This window comes from Phodopus roborovskii, unplaced genomic scaffold (genome assembly GCF_943737965.1).
Source record: "Phodopus roborovskii unplaced genomic scaffold, PHOROB, whole genome shotgun sequence".
In the NCBI taxonomy this organism is placed as follows: domain Eukaryota; kingdom Metazoa; phylum Chordata; class Mammalia; order Rodentia; family Cricetidae; genus Phodopus; species Phodopus roborovskii.
The window spans coordinates 1,762,921-1,777,889 of record NW_026126444.1 but is presented as its reverse complement, the minus strand read 5'-3'; the positions used below and the strand labels follow the sequence as shown (position 1 = coordinate 1,777,889).

The 14,969-nt window shown below is 44.4% G+C and overlaps 1 protein-coding gene across 1 annotated transcript in view; it reads left to right on the top strand.

Moving 5' to 3' along the window:
- Nucleotides 1–9,907, top strand: part of Epb41l4b (erythrocyte membrane protein band 4.1 like 4B) — a 142,546-nt gene extending 132,639 nt beyond the window's left edge. The window contains 3 exon segments of the mRNA XM_051187838.1: nt 6,149–6,266; nt 6,269–6,294; nt 9,499–9,907. Coding sequence (XP_051043795.1) covers nt 6,149–6,266; nt 6,269–6,294; nt 9,499–9,714 — 360 coding nt within the window. The 3' untranslated portion in view covers nt 9,715–9,907.
- The last annotated feature ends 5,062 nt before the right edge of the window (nt 9,908–14,969 follow it).

Sequence of the window (14,969 nt, the reverse complement as noted above, 5' to 3'; positions counted from 1 at the left end):
CTGGTGCCCACAAGGGTAAGAAGGCATTGGATCCACTGGAATTGGAGTTATAGATGGTTGTGAGCCACCATGTGGGTGCTGGGAACCAAACCCAGGTGCTCTGTAAGAACAGGAAGTATTGTTAACCCGATGAGCCATCTCCCCAGCCCCTTTTCTAACATTTTGGATGCCATAGTTCCTTCCTCTCCAGAATGACAGCAGTGAGTATTTCCACGTTTCTCTGTAGATGCCCAACCCATTCTTTCCTGGGAGTTTCTGCAGAACCGCACGTTATAGTGAGCTGCTACATAGAGCAGAAGTGAGAGACCACAGCCCTTCTCTACTTCCTCTCCCGGGAGTCAGTTGTGATCTCTGACCTCATGTGGTCCATGAGACTCTCTTCCAAGGCTTTCTGTCTTCCATGGAGGACCTCCAAGGGAACGGAGGTCCAGCCCTGAGTACAATAGTGGTCACTAGCTAATGAGGCTTCCTCCCATGGCATGGAAGGACGGAGCAGTGGCCCCTTTAGGTGAACAGAGGTGAGAAGGTTGTTGGCCCTCTCTGTGGGAAGGAGACGAAGTGTCTAGGACATTTATTTCTAGAGTTAAGAGCTCACTTTAATGAGAGACCATGCTACCCAGGGCTATGTCAAGATGTCTGTCACGGTTGCATGGTGCTTGCACAGCCAACCCAGCCTGCAGTTTGGCTGGACACAGATCCTCAGCTGGAATCTCCGCTCCAGTTCCCTCAGTTGGCCATGATGGGGCCACTCTGGTCTCTTTCCCAGCCTTTGGCAGTGATGAGACACACCCAGGGAAGCCCTTCTTGAAAGCTGGGAGTGCAGATGGAGCTGGAAGCCAATGTCAGCAGTCACACCAGGACTTTTAAGAACTGGGCAAAAGTGGCTTACAGGCAGCTGGAGCAGACAGAGGGAGCAGCATGAACTGGAGTCCTGAGGAGGGACAGGCCATCACACATTCAAGGGACTGAAAAGAAGGCGCGGGAACTGGAATACAGAGAGCAGGAGCCTGGGGTGTGACGGGAAAGAGGAACAAATGCTGTAGGAGCGAAGCCAGGCCTGGCCCTTTCCCAGCAGCGATGGGGAGCCTCTGGAAGATGTTAGAACAGGGCAGCTGTTTTTAGAAAGCAGCTTTGTGATCACTGTGGGAGAACATTTGGGTCCAGCCAGAACAGGTTTAGAACAATAGCCTAGAAATAAATCTAGGTCAGTAGCTTAAGAGAGAGTGTGCAGGGCACCTGCCCCTGAGTGATTTTGATGGGAGAGGTGGGGAGAAGTGTACAGACGGGGGAGAAATTTAGGAGGCTGGTATGATACTAGACAGGTGAGGGAGGGAGAGGGACAAATGATTGCCAGGTTTCTGCCATCCAGAACGTAGACAGATGGTGAGTCCATTCGCTGAGATTCCCATCGCTCTGATGAAGTCCTGAGAACAACAACTTGAAAAGGGAAAGAGTCACTGAGGCTCACTGCTCCAGAGGTCTCAACAGATGACCAGCTGGAGCCGGAGGTCTCAACAGATGACCAGCTGGAGCCAGAGGTCCCAACAGATGACCACATGGCTCCAGAGGTCTCAACAGATGACCAGCTGGATCCGGAGGTCTCAACAGATGACCAGCTGGAGCCAGAGGTCTCAACAGATGACCAGGTGGATCCGGAGGTCTCAACAGATGACCAGGTGGATCCGGAGGTCTCAACAGATGACCAGCTGGATCCGGAGGTCTCAACAGATGACCAGCTGGATCCGGAGGTCTCAACAGATGACCAGCTGGAGCCAGAGGTCTCAACAGATGACCACATGGCTCCAGAGGTCCCAACAGATGACCAGCTGGAGCCAGAGGTCTCAACAGATGACCAGGTGGCTTCACTGCCTTTAGGCCTGATACAATGCAGAGACAGCACAATACAAGGAAATGGCAGAGGGAAGCTGCTCCTGTGGCATCCAGAAGCAGGAAGTGGCCAAGGAAGGGCCTGGGCAACATCCCCACTTCCTCCAACTAGCCCCTACTTCCCAGTAGCCCATTCAGCTACGAGATTAATAAGTCCCTTCTCTCATGTGCCAGTCACCTGTCTTTATATATGGGGACCAAGCCTTTAATACAGGAGCCATTCTGTATTAAGAGTAAGTGTCTGGAAGTAGGCTGGCCTGTGAGAAAGGACAAACCTGCATGGTGTGCTGGCCTTTGAAAGACTGGGCTGGGAACAAGGATTACTCTCCAACAGCTTAGGGGTTGGGAGTAAATGAGAGTGAGGATAGGTGGGATTCACAGCTGGTTGGCCCAGAAGCCAAACTTGTGGCCTCTAATTTTCTCACCCCTGTATAAGGTCATTTCTTCTATCCAAGGACAAGACACCCTAACACTCCACAAGCCTCCAGATCTGTCCTGGTTGGAGCCACAGGGTCTTTAACAGTTCCAAAAGACTCTGTACAAAGTTGAACTGGCAAGCCGTCTGGTCCTTCTTTGACCCTGAATTTTCTTAATTGATTCTGATAGAGAATGTTGGTCCATATCCATCAGGTGACTGCTGCTTTCAAGCCATGGTGTTAGGTTTCCATACTCACAGCCTCGAGTCACTCCATCTAGACCCACATGTCCCCCCCCCCCCCCAGCAAGATCACTGTCCGCATCTGGTCCACGTTCCCCTTCCTAACCTGCCGTGTTCTTCTGTTACCTGCTTCATTCTACTTAAAGTTAATGCATGTGTTCATTGCTCCATTTAGCAGGTAAAAGATAAAGATGAGGGATTAATAAGAAAATTTACTGCTTCTTCAAGATCCTTCGTAAGTGCAACAAGTGTCACTGTCCACCCCACACATGGGTACACACCCATAATTAGCGTTTGTCCTGCAACCTCAGCACTTTTGCCCACCTGTGCCTTTGCACCATCAGTGCAAATGTCCTCCAGAAGAGGCCTCAGAAGCCCACCTGTTGCCCACTCATTGAAGCAACCTGCTATTAGCTGCCACACTTTGCTTGCCAGGCTGTTAAACAGCACATAGAATGGCTTTCCTGCACATGCAGCCCGTCTGTCATAGACATGCTGAGGGCTCTGCCCTGCATCGCCCAGGCTTATGGATCGGCTGCCTGCTGTGTGCAGCATCAGCATCTACAATGGCAGACAGGGAAAAGGAAACAAGCCGCACACTTGGCCCCTTCATTTTCCTGTGACAGGAAACACAGTATCAGTCCTTATGTCACTGAATAGAGCAGTAAGGTTTCATTCTACTGTGTGCCTGGAAAGTGGTGAGCCAGGGTGACCTGATGAACAGCACAAGTGAGTGTCACATGCACACAGTTCTCCGTAGCAAGCCTTACATGCTAGACAAGCATCTGCGCACCTGTACGTGTGACATTCTGGCATGTAAAGCCGCTTCTCCAAAGCGACATTTCAACGGAGACACAACAGTAGTCATTCCTTGGTGTTTCTCTACTTCAAACAAGTTAGTCTCCCTTTAAGGGGCATATGTAAGACACAGGCAGGGCTTTGTACCTTAAAAGAAGGTAATTAATTATGCACTCAAAGATCAAAGCCTCTTTAAAAAGCTGGTGATAAATTGCTTCAAATTCAGAGCCAAGAACCACCATTAAAGAAAAAAATCAAGTATATATACATATGCACATGTTTAATTTTTTTGATAATTATCAAAAGAATTTTTTTTTTTAAAGAGGGGTCTGGAGAGATGAGTCTGTGCTTAAGAACACTTACTGTTCTTTCAGAGGACCTGGGTTTGGTTCTAGCACTGACATGATGGCTCACAGCTATCTGTAACTCCAGTTCCAGAGGACCCAACACTGATCTCCTGGGTACCATCTGTACACTCAGTGCACATACATACATGGAAACAAAACACACATGCACAGTTTCAAATCTTTAGGGATTTGAAACAAAAACAATGCATGAGAAACTACTGTTGACTAATATATTAATGACGACAATAAGGAATTATAAAATTTCTTCATTTATATTATTTTGTTGTTTTGTTTATTCTGGTTTTGGTTTTATTGAGTCTCACTATGTAGTCCACGTCCCCCACCACTCTCAGCCTCCCAACAGCTGCTGCTTTTCTTAAGCTCTCTGAGGAAAAGTAATAAGCATATTTTGCTTTGTAATGAAAATGACAAGCAATTTCCCTTTCTGGACCAGGCAGTGTGCTGCAGGTCAGTGGTTCTGAAAATGCTGTGTGCGAGAACCATCTGGAAGTCTTGTGAAAGCCTGCCATATTGGGCTGTCTGGCACCAGCATCTCGAGTAGAGCCTGAGCATTTTAACCAAGTATCAAACTAATAATGATGTTGCTGGTCTGGGGACCATATTCTAGACCCACTGTGGTGCTCTATCAGTGAAGAACAGCATTAGTGCACTCACTGCCTCTGAATACAGTTAGTGTGTCTGTCTGCCTGTCTGTGTTATATATCTGTGTGGATATGTATACTTGTGTACAAATATATATGACTGTACATGAGCTCTTCCTTAATCCCTTTCTACCTTTTGTTTTTAAGACTTGTTTTATTTCTATTTATATATATACATGTGTGACTGCAGGAATACATGCCATTCGTATGTGGGTGCTCGAAGAGGTGAGAGTAGAGTGCCCACAGGGGCTAGGCAATGGCATCAGCTACCCTAGGACTGGAGTTTGCAGCCGCATGACATAGATGCTGGAAACAGAACTCAGGTCCTCTGAATGAACATCAAACCCTCTGAACTACTAAGCTATGTACCTAGATCCTTTTTTTTTTCTCTTCTTTTCTTTTCTTTTCTTTTCTTTTCTTTTTTTTGAGGCAGTATCTCCCTGAGAACCTAACAAGTCCTAAAGGGTCCTCTTGTCTGTGTCAGGATTACAGATGTGTGCTCCTGGATCTGGCTTTTCACGTGGGTGCTAGGGATCTGTACTTAGTTCCACATGCTTGTGTGGCAGGCACTTTTCTAATAGAGCCATCGCCCCAGCCCCTGAGTAGTGTTCTTAATTATTTGTTGGAGCCTTTGAGATGACTCAGTAGCCAAAGGAGCTAATGACCTAAATTTATTCAACTCCAGGGATCCACTTGGTACAAGAGAACTGTGTCCTGCAAGTTGTCGTCTGGCCGCCACATGCGAGCCATGTCACACCACACACACACACACTCACACTCACATACACACAGAGTCTTTTTTTTATATTTTTTTAATTTAAATTTGAAACAAGCGTGTTTTATATGTCAATCCCAGTTCCTGCATCCTCCCTTCTTCCCCTGTTCCCCTAACAACCCTCATCCCATCTCCTTTCTGCTCCCCAGGGAGGGTGAGGCCTTCCATGGGGAGTCTTCAAAGTCACACAGTCATTTTTTAAAAAATTTTTTTTTTTTGAGACAGGGTTTCTCCGTGTAATTTTGAAGTCTGTCCTTGAACTCATATTGTAAACCAGGCTGGCTTTGAACTCACAGAGATCTGCCTGCCTCTGCTTCCCAAGTGCTGGGATTAAAGGAGTGTGCCCCCACCACCCAGACCATTTTTAAAATTCTTAAAACTAACAAATAAGTACTTACTCGGTGACATCAATTAAAAGACTTAAACTCTCAAGGTTTACAGTTCTAAGATGTACATTTTTCATCTTTTAACGTGATGAAATCAGATGTTTGTTTTATTTACATATTTTCATGTTCATGTGAGTGTTTGTGTGAGTTCATGTGTACCGTGGGCACGCAGTACCCACCGAAGCCAGAAGAAGACATCAGATATCCTGGAAACTGGAACTGTTGGTGGTTGCGAGTCACCATATGGGTGCTGGGAATTGAACCTAGGTCCTCCGCAGGCAGCAACCATCGCTATGGCCCTGAAATCATGTTTACTACAAAATACAACATAACAATGCCTGAGTACCATGCTTTGCTTTTCCCGTGATACATGCAGAATTGATGCATCTTCCAAAGGATGGTTTCTAAGATGCAGTGATAGATGATCTCTGTCTTACAGGCTGTCAAGAGATAACGTATGGAAGGTGCTTAGCCGGGTGTCTGGCACAGAGTAAGATCATCTAAGATAATTTGAAAATGTGTGATGACTTTAGCTATTATTAAAATAACAAGCACAATACAGTGAGGCCAGGAGAGCAGCTGACAGCATGATGCTTGGCCTGGAGATTGATGTTTCCTGTCTGTTTCCTCTCCAGGCAGACTTTAGAGAGAACAGATTGCCATGCTGTCCTGGCCAGTCTTCTCCATTGATTCCAACAGCAACCCTGCGGCCACTGACAGAGACCGTGTCCACAGTACAGACCATCTACACCTCCAGGAAGCCTGTCTCTCTGGCAGCCAGGTGAGTCACAGAAGTAAGCACCTACAGGTATCCTGGCAACAGTGGACCAGACTCTAGCTCACCTTGTGTGGGATTCATAGTCTCTCATTCATTCTTTTTTCTAGTGTGCGTGAATGTGTGGTGTATATGTACATATGTGTTCATGTGAGTGTGTACACATGCATGTGAGAGTGCACATGCATATGTGTGTATGTGTATGTGGAGGCCAAAGGTCAGCATTAGATGGTATCATGATCAATCACTTTCTATCTTATTTTTTGAGACAGTTTCTCATTAAAATTAAAATTCTAAAATTCATGAATTCACGTAGACTGGCTGGCTAATGAGCTCTGGGAATCTGCTTGTTTCTACGTCCCCAGCCTTGGGATTACAGATACATACACATCACCAAGCCAGGCTTTACTTAAGTGCTAGAGAGCTGATCAGGTCCTTATTCTTCTAAGGCAAGCACTTCACTGATGAGCCAGCTTCCTAGCCCCTCCCATTCATTCTTCCATTCATTCAGCCTGTAAGGAAAGGTCTCCAAGTGGTACACTGTGTTCTAGGTGCTAGGATTGGACAGGGAACCAAACAGATAAAAGTCCTATCCTTCTGGGGTTGGCTGTTTTGTACATGAGGGTAAGGGAAACAGACTAACAAGTGTGTGCGTGTGTGTGTGTGTGTGTGTGTGTGTGTGTGTGTGTGTGTGAGATATGTCAGGGGCAAGGAGTGAATTGAGAAGATGAAAGGCAATGGGACAGGTTGGGATGTCTCTCTTGAACTGCCCCCTGAAGATGGTGGGGAGCAGCTTACAGATAGTTGGGGAAGAGTAGGCTTGGCAGAGGGACTCACCAGTCTTGGTTTCCTGGACTTGGTCACACCTAGCATGATTAAGAGAGATTATGAGCCAGTGTGGTCATGAGAAAAGCTTAAGATTCTGCTGTCGCTTGCGGAGGCCATTGACTGGGGATACACAAACAGAGGAACTGGGGAATTGCCACAAAGTAGCCTCTTGGCTCTGGAGAACTGAGGGGTTAGTGACTCAGGGCAGAGTGAGGACAGAGACCTGTAGACAAAGGAGAGAGACAGCCCTGTCTTTTTTCTGGGAACAGGCAGGGGGTTTCCACATATTTGTGCTCCTTTTGTGATCTGTATTTCCAGCCATGGGCACAAGCAAGTATTTTTAGCCTTAAAGTCAGGGAGAGACTAGGCAAATCTAGGTCAAGTCGACTCTTTATTATAGATCTGGACAAAACACATCTTAAATGATCAGTGTGGAGAGCAGAACAAATGCTGACCCAAAGATAGGGCAGCAAAGGAGACAGAGATATCAAGCCTTCCGACTCATGCTGAGTACCCATCACATGCCTTAAGGCCCTTAGTGAAGTCAGTGTTTCCACCAAAAGAGACTGTGCGTGTGTGTGTGCACATACATGTACGTCCACATGCATGTGAAGATGCAGGTATGTGCACATGTATGTGTGGAAGTCAGTGGACAAGTTCAGCTGTCATCCTCAGGAACATTATCTACCTCCTCAAGACAAGGCCTCTGGCTGACTTGGTACTTGCTAATAATTAGGCCAGGCTGGCAAGGACAGCAGGAACCTGTTTTGGGCTGGTTGTATGTAAAGTGTCTGTCTTGTGTTGTTATGTAAACACAATGACCTGAGTCCCATCTCCAAGTAAAAATGTCAGATTGGTACTGAGGAGGCAGCCTAGACTACCACCATCACCAGAGCCCACTTGTCAGACATATTATCCGTAGTCAAGGTGAAGAGACCCTGGTAAATATTGCTCAGCAATGGGTCCTCCAGAATTAAATCTTTAAACAACTAAGAACTAGTGAAGCTAGAAGGTTGGTCTAGAAGTTTCCTGGCTAAGGTACAGGATAGATGACAGCAGCAACCCACTAATGCTATGCATTGGGGCCAGGTTGTGTGTGTGGGGCCTTCTTGGTCATGGCAGGGTGAGATTATTATTAAACTTCCATTCTGAGTGAAACTATTAAAGTTAACTCTTTGCCTTTAAAAATGCACATTTCAGTGGCTAGAAGGATGGCTCAGCCAGAGAACCCAAGTTCTGCTCTTATTACTCACATTAAGTGGCTCATGGCCACCTTTAACTCCAGCTCCAAAGGATCTGGTGCCTTCTGCTAGCCTCCTTGGACACCTGTATACATGTGGAGTGTGTGTGTGTGCGTATACACACACAAATAAAAATAAATCTTTAAAAAGTATATACCTTGTAGGTCCCATGCAGTGAGATACACTCCAGCTACTTGGGAGTCAGAGCTGGAAGAATTGTCTGAGGCTATAAGTTTGAGACTAGCCTAGGCAACCCTGTCTTTTTGTTGTTGTTTCTAGACAGGATTTCTTTGTGTGGCCTTGGCTGTCCTGGAACTTGCTCTGAGACCAGGGGGCCTCAAACTCACAGAGATCTTCCTGGGTGTTAGGATTAAAGGTGTGCACCCTCACTCCCTGGCTGGCAGCCCTGTCTTAAAAGAGAGAGAAAGAGATATAGAGAGGGAGAAACATTCATCACTTTGAAGTAGATAAATAGACCACACACCAGGCCTGGGAAGTGGCTCAGTGGCAGAATATTTGCCCAAGAAACATGAGACCCTGGATTCCAACCAAGCAAAACGCGCGCACACACACACACACACACACACACACACACACACCACCACCACCACCACCACCACACACACCACCACCACCACCACCACCACCACCACCACCACCACCACCACCACCACCACCTTTACACAACTGCCAATGCAAAGCACACACATACACACACACACAGCACCTTTACACAACTTCCCATATATGTGTATTTATTTAAACAGTAGGAACAAGATCCATAGGGGTCTTAGTTACTTTTCAGTTGCTGTGATAAAAACACCATGACTAAATGAAGAGAGAGTTTATTTTGGTTTATGGTTCCAAAGGGATAGGAGTCCTCACGGCAGGGCAGAAACATGGCAGCAAACAACCAGCATGGCAGCAGAAGCAGGAAGCTGAGAGCTCATATCTTTGTCTTTAACTGTGCACACAAAGCCGAGAGAGTGAATTGGCAGTAGCAGGCAGTTCCAGCTCCCTGTAAAGTTAGCCAATTGCCAACAGAGGAAAGTCTAATGTCTGTGAGATACCATTGAGGTTCTGCCCTCACCTGCTGATTTTGAGTCTTTATCTTACCACCTGGCCCTTTACTGTTTCTCAGTGCAGAGACACTCCGGCAAGAACTGGAAAGAGAGAAGATGATGAAAAGATTGTTGATGACGGAACTGTGAAACTCTGCCCTTGCTGCTTGGAGATGGCATGGTGCCTTCGTCCGCTGCCTTTCCTCGGGCTCAGGGGGTTCACTGTGGCACAATGGATAGCAGTGTGCTCTGTTCGCCCAGGTCTCCAGGGTAGCGGAAGCCAGATTCCGGCTTGACTTCATTGGAAAAGTTATCTTATGTCTCCTGAGCACGAGAGGTTTTGTTCTACTGCTCAGTTCAGTGGAGACAGGGTTTAGAAGGAAGTTTCTAGAAGAAAAGGGATTTCTGTTCAGCGGTACCTATGTGTATCTGTTAGTAACCCCAGGGGCTAACGCAGCACAGAATCCTCCGCTCATACTCTCAACTATGTGACCTTTTTTTTTTTTTTTTTTTTTTCTTTTTTTATGAAACTTGCAACAAGCTTTGGCTGTTTGTTAAATGGATCATTTTTAATGACAGAATTAATTCTTTACTGCTGGTTTCTCCATTTACACTGATAAATACACAGTTCTTATAAAATCATTTATTTTTATTCAGAGATGAATAGATGAATGGAAGAAAAGGTTACATATTACTATATCTGAAAATACTTCAGCTTAACCTGAAGTACAACTGAATGTGTGAACTCTTTGGATACAACATAACCTGGGATAAAAGGAATTTATCTTTGAGCCCCATGTAGGAAATTCTACATTGCATCATCTAAAACTCTTGACCAGGTCAAGATGATTCAGTATCAGGAAGATTCATTGGGTTTTTCCATAAATACAAATTATTTCTAAATTCTATCCACTCTAACCATGTTGGCAGGACTTTTCCCAGAAGAAACTTAACTCCCCTTTTATATAGTTTCAAGAAATGCATTTTTAAATTTTTATTATTCACTTGAATACCTTTGCAGAAATTAAGGAGCCCCTCCCCACCCACAGCTAGCTCTCTGAAGTGCTTCTTTCTTCTCATTGATATGCTCCATTTTTACATAGCTGTGTTCAGCGAAGACATTCCTTTTGTTATATTTTCACCTAACACATCTCCTTATTAAACAGATCCTGTTCTTACTGATTTAAATGTCTTTATATCCACATGACCACATGACATGGTTAACCTCACCTCTCCCCATTATTAGATATTTCAGTTATATGCAAATTTTCACTCTTATAAATAGTGCTGCTATGAATGTCTTTGTAAAAAAATATATATAAATAAATAAATATATATATATATATAAAATCCTTCTCTTGGGTTGTTCCCTTTGGAATATCTCCAAAGAGGGATTACAAAGTCAGAGAGCATGAAGTATTTTATAGCTCTTGTTTTATATTGCCAGATTGCTTTCTAGAAGGATCCAGTCTTTGGATTGGAAGGACCTTAAAGGTCATCTCACTTAAACCTTCCCTCCTTTGAATGCTTGAATCCCCTCTACAATTTATGATGCCACCAGCAATGTGTAAGCATTTCTATTTATCAGTAGCTCTGCTGATACTGGGTTTTGCCATTCTAATTTATTTTTTGCTAGTTTAATAGATGTATAGTTATTCTTGAAAAGCTGTTTTATTTGAACTGCTAGCAAAGCCGAACACTTCTGTGTGATGAGTTACTAGCTGTGTTTCCTTGTGTGTAAACTGTCCACATCCATTTCTTAATACTGCTTGTTCAATGGGACTGACCTTGTATCTTTGTATCAGAACTGTATTTTTATGTTGTAGAGTTTGCTCTCTCCCTATCCCTACAACTGAATGGTGCCAATAATTTGATACTAATGACTATAAAAAATGCCTCATTGACTAGCTTTGATGCAAACAAGGTATGTAAACAGGTGTTCAGATAACCAAGGAGTAATTCTTTAAGTACTGACTCTTTACAATTTTAATATTTTTGAGGGAAATCTTTCTAAGATGTATGGCACATTTTCCTGCCTTAGTGCACAAAATATCCTGGAGGGTCTTCAGCCCCTTCCTCACAAATCCTAGTTGTCAGTACACACATCAGCCCCTACTGTACCTTGATATGGTACAAAAGATGTCACCAGGAGCTGTCAATACATGTAGGACTTACATGGCCTATATAGGCTATGACCCTCTCCTCATTGATGGCTCTTTATTGCTGTCTGCTCTATCAGTGGAGCTGTTAGCTCAAGAGTAGTTTTGGGTGGGTGCTTTTCACCCACATGGTCCCCAGATATACAAGTAAAACAGCTTTGGCTGTTCTCTATCACGTGCATGTGACACAAACCATGTTCCTGTAGAACCTGGGGGTGTCACTTCCTGCCAATCCAGCAGCCTTTTCTTCTTTTAAGCTGCTTTCTGAGGCATGCACTCCTCCCCACCTTGCTCTCTGATGGAAACTTCCAGAACACAGTAGAAGGTTTCTGGAGAGATCAGGACACAAGTATTTCCTTCATACATGGTTTGCTTTATTTCTAAGGAGGGGGTTTGCTTTATTTCTAAGGAGAGGTGCATGGAGGTTTTGGCTGTTGTTTTCAGGAAACTTACAGGCTCCTGCATTGTCTCCAACGTCTCCCTGGGTTCACAGTTTGTCTCAATGGGTTGACATTACTGCAAGTCTGAGCACAATGTGTTGGTTGTTATTGTATATGAAAACCCAGTACTGCTGGCAGTTCACCCCAACCAGAGGCGTGCATTGCTACAGTGGTCATTGTCTTTTGCTACTTAAATATATGGTGGGTGCTTGATATTGGAACCTGAGACTCTAAGGTTGCCCTAAGTGAACTCACAATGACTATAAGGAGTTGTACAATTGTTTTTACCCTTTTCTGTTTGCTTAAGACCCAAACAACAGTGCTAGAAGGTCACATGATACCAGCTGTGGATTCAAGAGAGGGCAGGAGAGTCTGCTAACATAATCATCCCAGGGCTGAGGCTCCAAACTGTGGCCTCAGATACCTAGTTGAGAAGAGAAGGTATGGTGAGTTACTACAGAGGTCTGGCAGCCCTCAGTCCATAGAGTTGATGGATTGTGGACAAGCACAGATTTTTAGGTGTGAAAAAGGAAGTCATTTAGCATATATCTGGTATTTGATTTCCCAAAGAGCACAGGAAATTTTTGATATCATTGTTATCCTTCACCATTTCAAAGATCACAGACCTTTAAAGTCCTTGAATAAAATCCACCATTTTAATGCTTTTAATGTGTACAGCTCAGTATCTTGCAGCGTATCCATGATGCTGGGTAAACATCATCATCTGACGAGACTCTGCCTTCTGGCCCTCCCCTGGCCCACTAACCACCTCCTGCCTGGTCTGTGGGTTTCCACTAATTAATCTGCTTATTCTGGACACTTCATATATCTAGAATCATATGAAATGTGGGCTTTTGTGATCAGCTTCTTTCATTTAAACCATGTTTTCAAGGTTCACCTATGTTATACCATGTATCAGAACTTAATTCTGTCTTTGTGACTGAAAAATAATTGAGTATCTGGAGATACCATGTTATGTTTATCTATTTATCCAGTTGATAGATATTTGGGTTGCTCCTGATTTGTGGCTATTATGAATGATAATTTTATGAACATTCATGCACAAGCTTTTGTCTGAACATATGTTTTGGGTCCTCTTGGAATTACCAGATCATATGGCAACTCTATGTTTAACTTTCTGAGGGACTTCCAAGATCACAGCTTTTATATCTTATGAAATCCAAAGTGAAAAATGACATACACCAGGCAGTCAGAGACAGGCCTCATCTGTTCCTGGTTGGATACTGAGTGGTAGCACTAATTTGGGGATGTTTTTATAAGAGGGAGAGAAAAAAAAGGTCCTTTTGTGAAATTATTTTGATGAGAAGAGAAATAAAGGCTCTGCCTTTTAAAAATGAAAATAAAATTAAATGCTTATCCATTTAAGTGACTAACAGGCTGCAACATGGGCTGCCAGGTTATATATTTGCTGCATCAACATGAAGTTTGGACCCTGGGCACCTGCTTAAAAGCCTGGCACAACAGCATTTGTCTGTAACTCTAGTATTGGGGTGAGGAGCAAAGAAAGGTGGATCCCACGGGCTCACTGGCCAGGAAGTTCCAGCAAGCTCCAGGCTCCGGAGATTGCTCAGTTAATAAATTGGTGGCTGTGCAAGCATAAGCATCTAGGTTCAAATCCCTGGTGCCCACATACAAAGCAGTACTTGGCAACAAGTACTGGGAAGACAGGAGGATCCCAAGTTCACTGCCCAGCCTGCATAGCTGAGCTGAACTTCAGTTTCAGTGAAAGACCCTGGCAGGATTAACATATTTGAATTCCAGTTGGACAAGCTGCCAACTATATCAGATAGTAAACAGCTGGCCTTTGGAATTCCCAAGGTCCCTTTCCTTCCGATAGCAGCTCCCATGTCTCCCAGCCACTGGGCCAAAAAATGTTGAAATGACTGATTTCTCAGTTATTTCATAATTGTGTACACTGTCATGACACTGATGACATTGAACCCTACAAATCTTTCCCTAAATGGTCTTGTTTAATATGGACCACATCATGGGAACTATTGATTACTGGTCATTACCCAGGCAGTCTGATTTCCAGGTCTACATTGGAAATGTTTTTCTGCCTCAGTAGCAATTTCCTTGCTTTATACAATTTTTTTTTTTTTTTTTTTTTTTTTTTTTGAGGCAGGGTTTCTCTATGTAATAGCCATAACTATCCTGCAACTAGCTCTGTAGACCAGGCTGGCCTCAAACTCGGAGATCCACCTGCCTGTGCCTGGCATACATATATGAGAACTTGAAGAATCGGTCCACCTGCAGTTTTTGAAGTAACAGCATGGAAGGGACAAGTGTCCATATTTCTTGCCGAAAACAACTTATTTGTCACCGTCCCAATAATGGTCGTCTGAAGACAAGCCTGGGATCTGTGTGTATTGAGTAAATGAATGGTCAGCTAAATAACACAAGTGTAAGTGTTGAGAATGGATGTGAAGATGTGGAAAACTTAGCATACTTACTTGTTTGCGCACTTTGCTCCTGGGGGGAAAAAGGGTAAACCAGTTGCCTAACTTCAAAAGCTCAGGTTTTACTTCAATGCTTGTGGCTTTTGCCAAGGCCTTAGTTACACTTTTCTGACTTTTGTTTGGCTATCTGTATAGTGGTATTTTGTGATTTTTATCTTCCTTGCGTTATGGTCTCGAAGTCTAGTAAGTGTTTTCTTTGAACGAAAAGTTGCAGGAGCAAGGTGTGGAGACTGGGTGCTGGGGGTTTGAGTAAAAGAGCAAATCGCGCTTTGTGTGTCTGGAGTGGGGCTTGGAGAGATACTAGCAAGCTCCTAGATGGTGCTGATGTTAAAGGTTATCGGGCCACACTGAGAACCTAGGGACCAGGAGGTCGAATCTGCAGGGGGACTGGGCGGTGGGGAGAATGGGAGGAAGGGCGTGAGGAGCAAAGCTAGGAAGGAGCGTCAGGCGAGGAGGGGGTGATGATGAGAGG